Raw genomic sequence first — 17,049 nt, 5'->3', positions numbered from 1 at the left:
AGAAGTTGAAAAGGATAATTTTGCCAGAGTAGCTAGGGCCAAGCCTGAAGGTTTTGTCAAGGTGGGTCTAGGGATGGCCATCTGGTGGGAGATGGGGGCAGGGGTAGGGGCCAGCTGTGTCTCAGGAGAGATGATCATTACACAGGAGGCTAGAGACAGTGTTGAAAGATGAGCTGAGGCAGGAGACAGAATCTAAAAGTCAGGCTCCTTGTAACATACAACAGGAACTAGTATTCACCTAGCCATAAAATGACCCCTAGAATGAGGCAGATCCAGTGGGAACCATTTATGGTGAATATGAGCCCTTTTGAGGACATCATCTGAGACTCTCTCCGGTATCCTGTGACCGGCACCACCAGACACTCACTCGTGTGGCCTGACCCTCTTGAACGTTGCATTTAGGGACTTAGTTACTAACTGCCATGTTGTCGTCTACGGAGTGGAAGAAGCAGTGGGGAGAAAGGAGGATAAAAAAACTGAGTTATAAGTATTGCACTTTACAAGAACTAAGATTTAACTTGTTTTTCATGTTTCTTTATTTTCTGACTAGCTTATGAAAATAGAGGTCAGCAAGAGAGAGTCAGTGTGGCATCTAGGTTAGGAATCCCCATCAAGTGTTGACACAACTCCTCAAGTTCCAGAGTCACAGAGACAGTCAGGGTAGGCGACCTGTCACTAGTTCTGTGCTTCTCATTTGAATAGCATGGCCAGGATTAGGGTAAGGCATGTGAGGTGCCTTCTTATATCTTGTATGTGGGCCCCTGGCTTGCCCCACTCTAGTCCTCGCCTTGCTGAGTAGAACCACAGCCTTCCAGTCAGTATGTTGAAAACACTTGCTAACTTGAATAGAATTGACTCAAACCTCACAGTTTCTCTATCTGGGAAAAGCTTTATAACAATAGTTCTAAAATGTTAACATGCATCAGAATTATCTAGAGCACCTGTTAAAACAGAGCCTGATTCAGTAGGTCTGGGATGGGCTGGAGAATCTGCGTGTCTGTCAAACTCCCAGATGATACTGCTGCAGCCGGTGTGGGGCTCACTTCGAGAATCACTCTTACACAAATTAGAGCAGTGAGGGAAGCTCGACGTGATAGGGGCCCTCCTCGCAGAAGTGTTCAGACTTGTCATTGGAGCACTGAATAGTTGCTTAATTAAGAACACCTGTCCTGTCCACTGTTGCCATCAAACATGAGTCCTCCCTGCTGATCAGTTACTGCAGCTGGCTCTAGGCACATTTCAGGCAGCCTGACTGGTTAAAGACTTATTTCAGAGTCTCCCTTCAGATCGTGATGCCTTACTTCAAATACAGTCCCTATAAAGTGAAAAACAGTGCAAGAGCCTTGCTTATTCCCCAAACAAATTGTCACAAAGTAGCAAAGATAATGGGCTCACACTGGGCACATTTTCTGGCCTCCATAAAAGGTCTGGTGAGTTTCTGTTGACTGGTTTGAGAGTGTTCAGAGACTAGAGATCATTGGTCAGCTCCTCTTGTTAGTCAGTGGTTTATTGAGTATCTACTGTGTCCTCTGCTGGGTTCTGGAAGTACACCAAAGAGTAAAATAGGACTTCCCTCCCCTCAAGCAGCTCACATCTAATGGACGACACAGACATGCAAATTATTATCTCTGAAAGAGCATCTCTGACTTTTGTAGGGGCTTCTTAGAAGGGAAAATGACTTCTGTCTCTGTGTCATCAAGGAGGACAGCTTAGAGAGCGACATTGGAAGCAAACTTTGAGGCCTCAGAAATGTCCTGGTACCCCTGTGTTGAGGCCTGAACTCATAGGTACTCAACAAAATTGGTATTTACCACTTGGGTGAAAAGTCTGCAAAGGGATAGAAATTTGTTTGCATTTTATCAAGTCTCCGCTTCCCAGGGAAACCATTCAGGGTACACCTCAACCTAAATGGGGGCTATTAATGATGGGAGAGACCTTCTGTGATGAGAAATGAGGTCTTGAAAATTGAGCAAGGAAAAGGATGCAGTTTTAACACCATTTTGTAACTTCCCTCTTTTGTAACATTTTTTTAGGTTTGTTTCCTTGTATTTTAATGGAAATTTCTGAAGTCCAGCATTGTACCCACTGCCACAGGAAAAACTGGGATTTGGTGTATTTGCCTGTAAGGGGAACTGTGCTCTTTAAACTATAATGCTGGCTTCCTAAGAGCAGGTTTGCTGGAAAAGGGGTTTGTGGTTTTGCTTGAGGCTGTTGTCTTCAAGGCAAGCTTTTTGTGTCTCTGCTGTAGCAGGGCGTTTAGTTCACTTCCTGAGATTAATTGATGGCAAGTGGCATTCCTTATTCTGCAAACCCTCAAAACAATGATCTTTTATTCTTTACTTGAAGTCAGGCATGCTTGATTTCTAGCTGTGGACTCTGGAGGCGAGAGCTGAGATTCAAGGGGCATAGATATGAAAGATTTAACTCACTGGAGCTCCTCGGTTGTTATTAAAATGTGGGTGCTCCTAAATGGAGCCTTCAGATATTGGGAGAAGGCAGAAGTTCAGCCAGGCTTGATTGATTGTTGAGGCTCTCCTTAGCATGGTGTCCTGACAAGGGCTCAAGGGGATTCTCTTGATTATTCACATCAGCGGTGCATTTCATAAATGCCCGCCATGCTGGTCTCCCTGTCTGTGCAGCTTAGGGCACTGTGGCTTGGGGCACTGCAGTGGAGAATAATCAAGATCCAGCTGCCTCTTGCAAGTGGGAGAGCATGGGATGGGGGCCAAGCAGCAGTGGCTTCTAGTCAAAAGACCTCTCTGTTCAAAGCCTTCCCTCTCCTCTCACTAGCTGTGCCACGTTAGCCATGTCACCTATCCACTCTGTTTCCCATCCATACATATGGGTAATAATAACAGAAATTAGCTACAGCTGTTGTTGTGATGGGTAAAATGTAGGTAAAAGTTTTAGCACAGAAACATTTTTAACAGTTCAACTCATGGCAGCTATCCATCATAGCAGCAACAGTAGTGGTAATAGTAACCCCACATGTTTATTTTTGAACTGCTCTACCTTTGCTATCTCCTTTTACCATTATAAGAGCTATAATTATATGAGTGGGTTCTAAGCAAAGTATAAAGAATGATCATAATAATAGTAATTAACACTTATTGAAGGCATGCTATGTGTCAGGTTCTATGCTAAATGTGTAACAGGACTTTACTCATGTAATTCTCAAGTTGAATCCATTAAATAATGATTATGATTAACACTCCCCTTTTACAGATGAAGAAACTGAGGCAAGGCACAACGTAGCAAGGAATAGATGAGCCAGGACTTGAAGACAGTCATTTTGGCTCAGGAGCCATTGTGCTATATTGTCACTAAGGAAATAGGTTGTTTTCTGCCCTCAGTAGTATCCACCCTAAAACTCTCCCTTTGGAAAAAGACTTTTGGACAAATGAATTGGCCAGTGTCCAGGCTTCCTCTTTCCTTTGGGTTGGGCCATGATAGGTATTAATCCTCAAATGCAGGTGAGAGTTAAAGACCAGAGAGAAGTTCCCTCTGGAGCAGAGCAAGTCTAATTGTGTATGTATGTTGGGCATGGGGGATGGTGTTGGGGAAGGGAGGGACATGGGCTCAAACTCTTTAAAGAATATATTGTGTATTGTGAAGATAAGGTATATTTCCATGTATTCCTAAACTGGTGGCAGGATGCTTTTCTCCTGTAAAGGAATAGGTGAGACTAAAGTGCAAGAAGGTCAGCAGGGGTCTTCAGAGGAGTGATATATGATATAATGTGTTCATTTTTCTTCAAGGTGGACTATTATATTAGTTTATTAGGGTTTCCATAACCAAGTACCATACACTAGGTGTAATAAGCAACAGATATTTATTTTCTCACAGTTCTGGGAGTTGGAAGTCCGAGATCAAGGTGTCAGCCGGGTTTGTTCCTTCTGAGGCTGTGAAAGAAGGATCTGTTCCAGGCCTCTCTCCTTGACTTATAGATGGCTGTCTTATCGCTATGTCTTTGCATTTTCTTCCCTCTGTACATATCTGTGTCCAAATTTCCTCTTCTTATAAGGACACCAGTCATATTGGATTAGGTCCCACCCTAATGATCTCATTTTAACTTAATTACCTCTTTAAAGAATGAATCTCAAAATATAGTCACATTACGAGGTACTGGGGATGAGGACTTGAACATACAGACTTCATGGGGGACAAAATGTGGCCTCTATCAACTATACAGCAGATACACCTCATCTCATAGAGCTTCTATTGCTCTATGTACATTGTACATTGGCTAAGAGCTAAGTGACAAACAAACCTTGAATTAATTAGGGTGCATTTTAGGGGGGTTGGGATTACTTTGTGAGTTGAGGGAATACGTAAAATAATTGAGATGTGAAAGACAATATCCAGTATTGCTCTTCAGTTCCAAGTAAGTAGTCTTTGAGGAGTTGTCTAAGAGCCTGTGGAAGTGGTTCTCCATCATTTGGAAACTGATAATGTCGGATGCTTTGTTCAGGGAGGTTTCTGATGGTCCTTCTTGCCATGGACAACAAACTGCCTAATTCTTCTCCTGGGCCTCCCCTGACACACAGCAATGTTGGTTGTTGTGCTCAGTGGCAAATGCTTGGACTTTCTTCTATTAATATAAACTCCAAAAACCTCAATGTAGAGACATAAGTTCCTATGGAAAACTGAGTCTTCACTCTTCACCTGTGTCAGAGATGTCTCCTAAGCCAACCTAAGGCACTTGAAATTACTGTAGGAAGAGACAGGGTAAAGAAATTTACCCTGTCTGGCCCAAAGTAGTTACAGACTCCTGTGTTGCTAGAATGAATCATGTTCCAAGCTTCCTCCCAGACAGTAGAATCCAGTGAATGAGGAACAGTTTTAGCCTTAATGGAACTAGAAAGTAATCAGTCTTCAGTTCTTCTTGTCTCCCATCTTCGTTCCAACAACAACTTTTCTTCACTTACTCGGTACCCTCTGTCCTTTTGATGCCCAACAGTGGTCCAATACTTCCCAAATTCTTTTAGCCATCTCTCCCTCAATGACAGCACACTGCTTCAAACCTTAAAGGTCTTCTAGGCTCACCAAACATTTATAATGAAATCCTCTCCATATCCCTAGCTCTTCTGAAACATTTCAAATGATGAGAAATCCACTGCCTTGGGAAACAACTCGTGTCATTTTTGAAAAACCTTCAATTTTTATAACGTTCTTTCTTTTTGGAAACTTGATTTTTGTTCCATCTAAATCCCACACATCATTACTAACTTGATCTCTATGAGTCATACTCAATCAGTTGACTCCATCTTCCACTTGACTGCCACTGCATATTTAAGGACAGCTAGTGTGCCTCGCCTGAGTCTTGTATACCTTAGGTTAGGCACTACCATAACTGACATCTCCAACCAAAGTTTTGGGTGCCATTTTTTGGCTCTTTTTATCTGGGCCTCAATTGTCTGAGTGGGTCCTAATGGCTACTAGTGGATCAATGCTGAAGTATGCTGAGATTACTCCTCACCTTTCAGGGCTCAGATCAAATGTCACTTCCTGTTGAAGCCTTCCTTGATGTTACTCAAATATCAGGCAATTAACAGCTTTTTTCTTGACATTCTCATACCACCTAGTATATGACTTTGCTATAACGCTTACTACAGTGTATCACAACCTTTGATTGACATTTTCTCTCTTGCTATGTTATGAAGCTCTCTTTGACTAGGGACTGTGTCTTAACCTTAATCATTACGGTGTGCCCCGTTCCTGGCTTCGAAGTGGATTCACGTTTATTGGTTGCTTTGCTGATTCAGGAAACCAAAGTTCAAATTCAAGGTACCATAACTGGTCAGAAAGGGAAATTTCTTTTTTGTGGGAGATTTTTGATGGTGTTTAGATCAGACCCTTTGAGGAAAATTTTGGAAGACGTATATTTAAATTCTCCAGTGCAGGCCAAGAGACTTTTGGGGAGTACAGAGTGCAGCATGGCATACCACTGAGACTTCTCAGATGCTTCTGGAATTCCAGTGCAAATCATGGCCTGCATCCCTAGTGTCAAATTATGTCTGGTTTCCCCAAACCTGTACCCCATTGAAAAGCTGTCTTTTCTCCCTTTCTTTGAGGGGAGATTCATCATCAGGCTTGTTTATTTAGTTTTCTAAGGTGAGGGTTGGAGGCCCTTATTACCAAGGAATGATTCCTCCCCAAAAAGGTGGGGAACCAAAATGTATGTTCTCTCTTCCAAGGGATGTATTTTCTAAAAAGAATTTTGTCCAGCTTGCTGTATAATTTGCTTGCTTGCTGATGTTATGCGAATGAAGTCCTGGATGTCTTTTAAAGCCTGAATGCATTAGAGTCAGGTCTTAGCCCTTCCTGAGATAATCTTCCTCTCCAAACAATAAACAGGGCAAGGACATTTGAATCTAGCTGTATATCTTCAGAGCACATTTATTAAGATCCTCTTGTAACTAAAATATGTTCTGGGGCTGGAAGAGTTCATTCTGTTCATTTTCTCAAATGTCTTCTTTATAGTCATTTCTGTCCACCCACCTATCTCAGATGGATATCTATAGAACTATTAAAGTTTCGTCAAGGACAAAAAAAATCAAAATTTGTTCTTGTTCTGATCTGTGACCAGTTCTTATCAGTAACTGCCTTTTAATTTTAGCATTTTTTACCAAGTTCAGTATTTGAAAGGTGGCCTGGTGGTTTATAACACCCTCAAGACTTCCCAACAACTCAGCTACTGCGATGCAGTTCAGAGGTGGATTGTTCTCCTTTTAAGATCATATGTAACAGTTCATATAGTAATCTAACATGTTCGTTAAAGATAGCTTTGCAGGATTGCTTCATATGATATTTGTCATTTGGTGTAGGATTAAATCAAATTCTCAGTAATAAATAAATGTGGCGAGAGTTTTCCTGTCTTAAGTTGGGGTGGAAGATGTGTTGGGAGGGTCATGGTCGATATCCCGAAGGCCTAATTCTACGTCTGTGAACCATGTAGTGGGATTGCTGTCCCACTCTCTGTGTTATGGATATATAAATGAGAAATATCAGATAAATTTCAGAGGGAGAAATGCTAAAAACTAAACCGAGTTCACCCTTTGATGCTTGAAATAGATCTTTTAAAAGATAAAATCAGTTTATAGTAAATATTTGGAATTTGAAGCTTTTTATATTTTCTCTCTTGAGTTGGCAATGTTATTCAGAGAAAATAAATCGACTGCACAGGCAGTTAGCTATTCCTGGGACATTGCCTAATTATATGCGGTCATTGTTGTAGAAACTCAAGTGACCTCCCTCAAAACTGAGGTAGAGAATCACTATCAGAGAGAAAATGTGGACAGTGAATATGGTCCAAGATGCAGGAGTGTATTTCTTATGCTGTAAGCTTGTCAGACCTGCCTGATTCTATTGAAATTCTTAAGTTTGTATGTGAGACTCTGCCAGGCCCCTGGAAGGGAGGCCTCTGTAGAAGCATCTTCCTTTTCCACTAGTAAAAAAGGCAAGAGAGGGTAAATGTAGCCCTGAGAATTCAAGACAAGTTATTAAGATGCATCTGAGCTCGAGGCTCTCATCCAAGGAGTGCTGCAGTTGCAAGGTGAAGATGGGGGAGGGGGAGACAATCATCGGACAGTTAGTGCAGATACAGTTGTCAAGGCAAGGAGAGAGGGTGGTGTTTAATATTGAAATCATGTATTCCAGATGTGGCCAATTGGTAGTCAGTCTGCTCTGAAGTGACATGCTGCTGAATCTTTAAAGGGCTTCAGCCGGGGAGAGCAAAATCTGATTGGGCAAATTGCTAAAATATTTAAAGTGCAGCCTGTTAAAGCTTTTACTGCGAAGAGCATCATGTCAGAAGTTGTAGTCAGAAAGAGCGAGTAATTGGCTTTCCATCCTCATGCCAGTCAGTCAGCACGAGGCTCTGTTCCTATTCCTTCCTCTTCATTGCCACTGCTAATAACAACCCTTTGCGGGGGGGGTGTGTGTGTGTATGTGTGTGTGTGTTTGTGGTGTGTATGTGTGTGTGCTAGATAGCTGGTAAAATGAGAGAAGGAGAAGTTAGAGATCCATAAAAAGGGAGACTAAATCCACAAAATGATGTGAAGGCCCTTTTAGAAAAAGAGAAACAGGAGAGAGAGACAGAATTATTAGCTGACAAAGGTCACCTGTACTTCCAGGTGGTGGTGGTGTTTGGGACAGTTGTCTTTTAAAGGATGAATGGGTTCTGCAAGCAAAAGAATGGCCTTCAGTAACAACCACTTTCTCTGCACCTTTCATCTCCTCTGAGATGTAACTCAGGGGATGCTTTCCATTTATAATTTATCACATTTTCCACTTAGGTTTTCCTGTCCCTTTCTCCTCAGGCATGACCCCTTGTTAATTCCTGGCAATGATCAGATTGACAACATGGACTCCAATGTGAAGAAATATGACTCCACTGGGATGTTTCACTGGTGCGCACCTAAAGAGATAGAGAAAGTCATCCTGGTGAGTGATGGACGGTGGAATCGATGCCATCCACTACTGTCCCAAACTACATTTGCTTGGAGTGAAGTTTTCCTAACTGGATGGTGGGATGATTCAATCTCTGGTCCTAATTATTTTTGATAATTGAAATTCGGGACACATATTGAAGAAGCTAGAACTCTCATCAGAACATGAACTGAGAGTGGTATTTTCAAACTCTGAATATTTATTGACTCATTACAGTAGGGAGTGATCACATGCTGTATGAAAGGCATCATAGGAGGCAGTATGCATCATAACTCCTGCGGACGTGGCTCTGGAGCCAGAGCCTGCCTGCGCCATTTAGTAGCTGCACAGCCTTGGACAAGTCACGTGACCTTTTCACACTTCAGTTCTCTTATCTGTAAGAAGATGAGATGAGAATGACCCTAACTCGTAGGTTGTAGTGAAGATTAAAACCCAACATACGACTCAATAAACTTACATGTTATTAGTATTGTTTGTTATTATTAAATGCCATGAAGAAATCTGAATGCTGTCTGTATTGTTACTTGTTTGTAACAACGTCTTGTTTCCTTCTAGATAAGAGCCTTGTGTATTTGTGATCCTTCTTAGCATACAATGTAGACAAGCAGAATGCATTTGCTGATGATGACAGTGATGATCCACAGTTGCACCTCTGGGAGTAGGTGCTCAGAGTTTTATTTTTTGGTTGGCTCATCTCAGTAGCAGCAGCAGGCTTCTTCTGGTCTGTCCCAGGAATGTCAGCATAGATAACAGTCCATTCTACTCTTTAGAGTTGGCGTCTTAACAGCTTTAGGTTTTAATGCCTACATGGACTCTCCTACAGTGTCTTGTCTTGCTAATCCATGAAAAATGCATTACTAATCAGGAAGTCAGATGGAAGAGTTCTTTCTCCCTTGTGCCTTCTAATCCCTGTATTGCTGTGGCCTGCTCCTTTATATCAGCCAGGAAAATCCTATCATTTCTGATGTCACGGCTTCCCTTCCTAAAAAAGGACTGTTCCAGTTCCTCAGAATGGTTTTGTATTCTAATCCACTAGATTTTTCCCTGTGTTTTATCTGAATGTGAGTGTGCGTGTTTTCTCTAATTATAATCGAGCATTCAAGGCCAATACAGCATTGTGCTGGAGGTTGTCTCGGAGGTGTGAAAGTCACAGACAAAAGCACAGAAAGTCAGATTTGTCAGGAAACAGCTATTATCCAACTTACCAGGAGTGCAAATGGTTCTAATCACAAAGCTGCTCCATATATTTACATCCTGATGTTGTGTCCACTGCACTTTTGCTCTGGTGATCTAAACTCAGCCTAGCGTTACCTACCTGTGGCAGGTGCAAAGCTTGCTGCCCTCTCTGGAATCAAGGGTTTTAACAGCTTGCCTACATATTCCTGAGGAGTAAATGGCTAACTGACGTCCAATCAAAGTTCCCTTTCGGCATGAAAGAGTTTAAGGAGGCAAGTTACTACTTCTCTCATCTGAAGAATAGTATCATTTAATGAACATTTATAACAAGCCTTCTATGTGTTAGGCACCGTTCTCATTGCAGGGGGCACAGCCCCTGACATTGACCTCTCTCATAAAGTTTGTATTCCAGTGGGGCAAAGAGAAGACCTCCAAGTAGACAAATGAATATGTAATAACATTTCAGATATTGATAAAGTGCTATGAGGAAAATAAAATAGGGTCCTGGGCTAGAAAGGGACTGGGAGGTGCTGTTTAGCTGGTGTGGTCCAAAAAGCTTTCTCTAACGTAACATCAGAGCACAAAAGGAGAATGCTTGTAAGAGCCAGCTATGTGAAGTTTTGGGATTGTGAGTACCCACTGGGTTCAGGATGCTAACTACTTTGGGTGTGAGGAAATGGGAGATGGCCTCAATCTTGAGGAAATGATCATCTCATTAGAGAGAAGTCACAAAATGTAACCATGATATAATATATTTGAAGCTAAGTGTTAACGAGACTCAAAGTGCTGTTCAAATTTAAGGGAGAAGACTAGTGTGCATTTAAGTGGCCAGAAAGTCTTATTGGACACAAACAGATTGTGCTTCAACGGATTTAAGGCCATTAAGGCCCAGCTTGGGTTAGACCTTGAAGGCTGCATAGGAAACTCAAGATGCACACATGAGTAGTTTCTCTAGTGAGTCTTAAACCTGGCAGAATCATACTCTCCAGTGTTGAGGCCCAGGAATTGGGACCTTTTCAAGGTTCTCCTGGTATTGTTGCTGTAGCCAGTCTAAGGATTGGTGTCTTGGTCCCCAGATCTAAGCTAATGGGGTCAGCATCTGTGCCTCGGCCACTCTGCTAACTCATGCCTTCCCTATCTCCCTATTCTAGAATTCTATCCTCCACTCTAGACCCAGTTTGTATTCCTTGGGCTTGCCAAAGAGAGCTAGCCTCCCAGGTGACCTGGACAGTTAAAAATAATTAGGAGCTCCATCACAGCATATTACAGACTGGTTGACCCTATGCTGGTGGTACCCAGGCACTCACACTTCCATGCAGCCAAGATAACTAACTCCAGGTCTTCTTCATTGAAGTGCTGATGTGGGATGTGACTCCCCAGTGTGTCCTTCTTGGTCACCATTTATAAGACATTTCTTATAAATGCCCCTGTCTTACTTGTCCCTGTACTGTTGCAGAGGGAAACCAATAACGGTGACAGCCCTTGCTTTATTCTAATGATTAGGGACTGAGAGCTAGCTTCTTCCTCTCCTTGGGGGTTACTATAATAACCGTGACATTGTCATGAATTGCAATATTGGCATTTAAACAGTCAATACACTGCTCAATTCTAGGGATTAAATCGAGCAGAGTTTGATATGTGCAGTGGACATTAATATGCCTCCCCCAAAGCATTGTAAGCCACATGGGGCCATCCAGGCATGCCGTGGGTAGACAGGGAGGGAGGAAGGCAAGATGAGAGGGATTGGACTAGAAGAGGCAGAGAAAGGCCCACAACTGGCCTCCTTGTGTTGTTCTCTTCACTAACGCAGTAAGCAAAAGGGCCGGCAGCAGCTAACCATTTTCATTTCCTGGGAAGCTGGGGTCCTCCTTTAACTGGGGTGATTTTATTCTTTAATTTGTCTTTTTTGTGGATACAGGCCTGGGGTTGGGGGAAGACGTGGGCTTGTTGCTCTTCCTGATCTATCTTTGGATCCTTTTAATTATTATTTGGGAATCTTCCTCTACACAGTCTGCACAGGTGGGCCACTCCAGACATTCCCCTGGAAACTCCAAGGCAGCAATGGACAACGGTCAGCAAACTCTTTCTGTAAAGGGTCATATAATAGATAGTTTAAGTTTTGCTGGCCATACGGTCTCTGTCACAGCTAATGAACTCTGCCATTGTAATGTAAAAACAGCCATAGGCAATACCTAAACGAATAAGGTTGACTATGTTGCAGTAAAATTTTTTTGAAATCCGAATTTCACATAATTTTCACATATTATGAAATATTCTCCTTTCAAATTTTTTCAACCATTTTAAAACTTGAAAACCAATCTCAGCCCACTGGCCATGGCCATAGAAAAGCAGGTAGTAGATGAGATTTTGCCCGTGGGCCATAGTTTGCCAGCACCTGGCTTAGGACAGCATGTTCTATCCCCTGATGCAATGATGTACTGTGAAATCCCACTGCTGAGCCTAGAACTCAAAACTCAAATTTCTCAAGCTGAGACCAACATAGGATCTGACCATTTTATCATCATCTCAGCAGGAGACATGGAAAAGGCAGCTCATTTTATCAACAATTTCATGGAAACTAAGACATCTCTTTCCAAATGTCATAAATATTGCTATTTCTTCTTATTTTACCACCTGAAGATCAGTATTAAAGGACTCTTACTCATATGCCTATCTTTCTTAAATCTTTTATCAAAAAAGGTAGTGATATGTGTGGATATATGTTTCATATGTTTATTACACCAATATAATATATATGCACATATGGTGTAGTATGAATTATAAATTATAAATATATATGGCACATATATAACATTAATGAAATAAAAATAATAGCACACAATAGCACATAGTACACACTCAACAAATGTTTACATGATCCTTTATACAAATGGTTCTTTTAGTCTTTACTGCAACCCTGTGAGGTCTTTTCGCCAATCCTTGTGCACTTCTCCCTGTTGCAGACTCGAAGTGAAGCCGCCATGACTGTCCTGAGTGGCCATGTCGTGGTCTGCATCTTTGGCGATGTCAGCTCAGCCCTGATCGGCCTCCGGAACCTGGTGATGCCACTCCGTGCCAGCAATTTTCATTACCATGAGCTCAAGCACATCGTCTTTGTGGGCTCCATTGAGTACCTCAAGCGGGAATGGGAGACACTTCATAACTTCCCCAAAGTGTCCATATTGCCTGTAAGTCCAAGGTCACGTTATTGATGTTTTTTTCTTTTCATTCGCGAAAGAAAATCCCAGGTGAATATAATGCTTGTAGCTTTGATCATGCCTCTGCTTCTTCATCTGGTTTTGGGCCTGAGGACTCAGCCCTTCCCCTGTGCTCTCTAGGAATATCCAAACCCTGGGAGACCTTATTAAAAGGAATTTGCAGCCAAGTTCAGCTGCTCATCAGGCATGAAGTTTCTCTGGTCTCAAATGTATTAACCATATTGGTGTCTAAACACTCTCTCTCTTGCCTATCCAAACCTAATGCTTTGAGATATTATGATGCTTGTAGCGCAATTTACTTATGGAACTATGTAGATCATTTTATTTATGACGTTATTAATGCTTGGCAAATCTTGATTGTACCATGTTCTATTTTTAACCAAATGTATTTAACAAAGTTCTTTATTTATTTCTGCTGTACAGAAGGCCAACTTCTTCTGCTGGTCAACCCCTACCTCCCATTAGTTTAGAAACCCAGCAATGTTTTCATGGGTTTGTGTGTGTGCGTGCACATATGTGCTTGTGATTCTTGACTGAAAAACACTAGTACCCAAATCTGAAAGAATAGTTTGGAACACCACAATTTAGTGTAAGGACATGGGATACATGATCTGGGAGTCATGTAACTAACTACTTGTTAATCACTAATCAATATATTTTCCATAAGCTTTCCAAAAATTGTATTTTACATTTCAACATTTGATATAGTTCTCCATGTCACAAATCCATGCACATGTCACTTATTCTCGACACATTTTTCTTGGAAGTTCACATTCCTAAAATTGAGCAACACAAATTTGATGCTACATTTCAAGAGATCTGGGTTATTTCCCACTTACAGAGCTGAAATTCATTATTTCGATTATCAGCTGCTGGAACCTCAGAAATGGAAAAAAAGAGTCGAGTAATATAGTTCAATGAAGAATGCATAAGAATCTACCCATAAGTAATATTCATTAGAAGCCACCATTTGACCTTACATATGCCTGGCACCAAGGTACTCAACAAATGTTTAAAGAAGTGAGAAAAATATAGACAGATATCTTTTCAATGCTGGGCCAAAAACTTACTGACTTAATAAACGCATATAGGTAAAAATAGTCACCTGCAGAAAAACAAATTGTCATACACAGAGAAGAGCATAAACAGATACAGACCTTGGTAATTTCAGACATGATAGATTTGATTATATATTTGCATGATCTTCCTACATGTGTGCTTCCACATGGTACCCTGGGAACACATGGACTAGGATCTAAAAGTATTTTGTAAAGAGCTTATTATTTTGCTGGGCTATGTGAGTCTGTGTGTATTGTGTGTGTGTGTATATGTGTGGAGTGTTGGGTGTGTGTGTATGATGTTTGGTTTGCATTTGTGTATGTGTGTGTGTGGAGTGTTGGGTGTGTGTATGTGATGTTTGGTATGCATTTGTGTGTGTGTATTGTTGGGTGGTGTGTGTATATTTTGTTTGGTATGCATGTGTGCATGTTGTGTGTGTGCATGTTTCTTCTGTGTGCCCTTGTACACATTCACTCACCTGCCTGCGTATATATATAAATGAGCTGCCATATTTGTGGGTCCTTTTCAAACCCTCCAAAATTCAGCACACTCAAGCACAACATATTTGTACAAAATGGGCCTTCACCTACGTCTCCACATATTTCATCGTTTAAACAGTGCCCTACATTTAGGGCCAGCCTAGACAAACACAAGGTGTTTCTATGTATGTCATTTGTATTCCTTGAGTTTTAAAATCATGTGTACACGACTAAGCAGGGATTGTCTTATATCACAATTACTGCTGGATTCCCTACAAAGTGAAAATGAAAAGAATATTGATGTAGGCAATTGAGGCTTATGCACTGGTGAAATGTTTCAGAAAGTCGGTCAGACTTATTTTGTATGAAGAGATCCCAGGAAAAGAGGGGATTCTTCTCCTTCCCTCACAAGATACTGCTCTGGAGCCTGGAACTAGTAGCTTCTAAGCCCCGTAGCACTAAATGCCTCTTCCTTGATAATTCCACTTTGCAGCAATATTTTGGGGGCTGAGAATAGAGTCATGACTGTCACTGAGTTATAAAAGGGAGTTGATGGTTTCGATCTCTGCAGCCAATTCCCATCTTCTCAAAAGTCCCATCTCCTGGAAGGAGAACAAGAGGAAGGCCTCCAGAGATATATGGCAGTTGGCAGACCTGGCCTCTACACAGTCAGTGAGTTGAAGGTGACTTGAGTCTCCATGTAGAAGCTGGATTCAGGCTGGAGGACTAAGAAGGCTGGTGGCTGGCTGTGAACTCCAAAACAATGCCACATGGCCCTGGGGAGCTCTAATATGGGACGGCCTGATTAGTTCTGCTGTGACCCCTCATGAGGACACAGAGCATGTGGAGGTCGTGCCACTCTTCTCTTTTACCTGTGTTTGCATTCTCAGCCTCTTCGTCATTACCTCCTTGATCTGGGTTTTTTCCCACTGTTTTTTGCTGTTATGAGATGTTTGAAAAATCTGTTTACTGGCTTATTTATTTTTAATTACTCCAGTAATATACAAATACATTCTTGTTATAAAATATTCAAACAGTACAGAAGTATATAAAGTAAAAAAAAACCTTTTCCCTTCACCCTTGATCTTATTCTCCTCCCCAGAGGTAATTACTGTTATTAGTTTAGTGTGAATTTTTCCTGAACTTTCTCTCTGAATGTACATACACTTATAAATACATAGTTAATAGCTACATAAATGTATAGTTTTATTTTGTGAGTTTCTTTTTACATAAATGAAATCATCCTTTTGAGTTGTTTAGAACTTTTTTTCACTTATCTATTTTAGAGATCCTTCCAAGGTGACACCTGCATGACAGCTGTGTCAGTCCCTTCACCTGCTGCATAGACTTCTGTTGTATATATGTCCCGTGGTGTGTTTAACCATTCCTATGTTGTTGGACAATTAGCCAATTTCCTTGTTTTTTCTTGCTGAAAATATGCAAAAAAATTATATGACCTGAAGCTTAACTCCTTTTCGTCTCCCCTTTGCAAGAGGCACATTAATTCCACTGCCTCCCATATCCTCCAAATTGAGCAGCAGTTTCAGCGCCCCCCAACACACCCTCCTCACTGGCTATTTCCCCTTGGCTGCCTTGGAAATTTTAGTTGGAGCTGCTGTCTTTTGCCTGAGGCAGAAGTGACCTGCTATTAAATAAACAGGCATTTGAAACCCACCCCCTTGTTACGTTCTGAAAGCCAGAGGTTGCCACAGGACAGTTACTGAAATCAAGACGATTGCCAGGCAGGAAGAAGATGTAGAGCCCTGGCCTTATTCCTTTCCCTTGTTTGTTAGTAATGGCTTGATTGAGTTTTGAGAACAAGCCTAAAATGCTGCCATCAGCACCGACTACCCTTTAGATTAGCACACAGCTCCTAGTCCCGTGAATGCAGTTAGGCCAGCTTAATGTCAAGGCATAAAAAAGATACTTGTTAAATAATTTCCCAAAGCTCCAGCTCAATCTTTAATTTGTTTTTATTTTTTCCTCTTTCCCTCTCGTCCCTCAGTCTCACTTTTGCTTCTCCTTTTTCTTCTTTCTTCTATGCCGAAGGGTACGCCATTGAGTCGGGCTGATTTAAGGGCCGTCAACATCAACCTCTGTGACATGTGCGTTATCCTGTCAGCCAATCAGAATAATATTGATGATACTTCGCTGCAGGACAAGGAATGCATCTTGGCGTCACTCAACATCAAATCTATGCAGTTTGATGACAGCATCGGGGTCTTGCAGGCTAATTCCCAAGGTAAGGACAGCCTGTAATACTTCTCTGCTGTGCCTACAGGGGACAGGGGCTGGCAAAAGGGATATCCTTCACTCAATAATTCAAAGACGCTCACATCAGCCTGCCTGGCAGTGAAACCTATGGTCGCTGTGATGGTTTTCAAAAGGGCATCTGCTGCCTCTTCTTGCTGTCCTGAGAAGCAGGCTTGAGACCTGAACTCCTGCATTCAGAATAGGCTGCCTTCCCAGAGATTAAACCAACCTTTAAATCACCACCCACCCAGCCATTCCAAACTGTGGCTTAATGATCAGAGTCATCAGCTAAATGGTCAGAGCACAGAAAAGATGCTGGCTGAACAATTCCCAGTGTTTCTCCCCAGTATATATATTTCCGTTTGACCTATTAAGCTTTGCTATTGTTATAGCTGCATGGAGGTGTTAAGCTT

General features: G+C 41.7%; 1 protein-coding gene across 25 annotated transcripts in view; it reads left to right on the top strand.

Moving 5' to 3' along the window:
• Positions 1-17,049, top strand: part of KCNMA1 (potassium calcium-activated channel subfamily M alpha 1) — a 719,065-nt gene that overhangs the window by 619,902 nt on the left and 82,114 nt on the right. For all 25 annotated transcript variants that reach the window (XM_008519122.2, XM_008519119.2, XM_070612927.1 and 22 more), the window contains 3 exons: positions 8,322-8,445; positions 12,591-12,815; positions 16,433-16,625. In XM_008519122.2, the coding sequence (XP_008517344.1) occupies positions 8,322-8,445; positions 12,591-12,815; positions 16,433-16,625 (542 nt within the window). The remainder of the gene's footprint in view (positions 1-8,321; positions 8,446-12,590; positions 12,816-16,432; positions 16,626-17,049) is intronic.

The sequence above is a fragment of the Equus przewalskii genome, chromosome 1 (genome assembly GCF_037783145.1).
Source record: "Equus przewalskii isolate Varuska chromosome 1, EquPr2, whole genome shotgun sequence".
In the NCBI taxonomy this organism is placed as follows: domain Eukaryota; kingdom Metazoa; phylum Chordata; class Mammalia; order Perissodactyla; family Equidae; genus Equus; species Equus przewalskii.
This window is presented reverse-complemented; position numbering and strand designations above follow the sequence as displayed.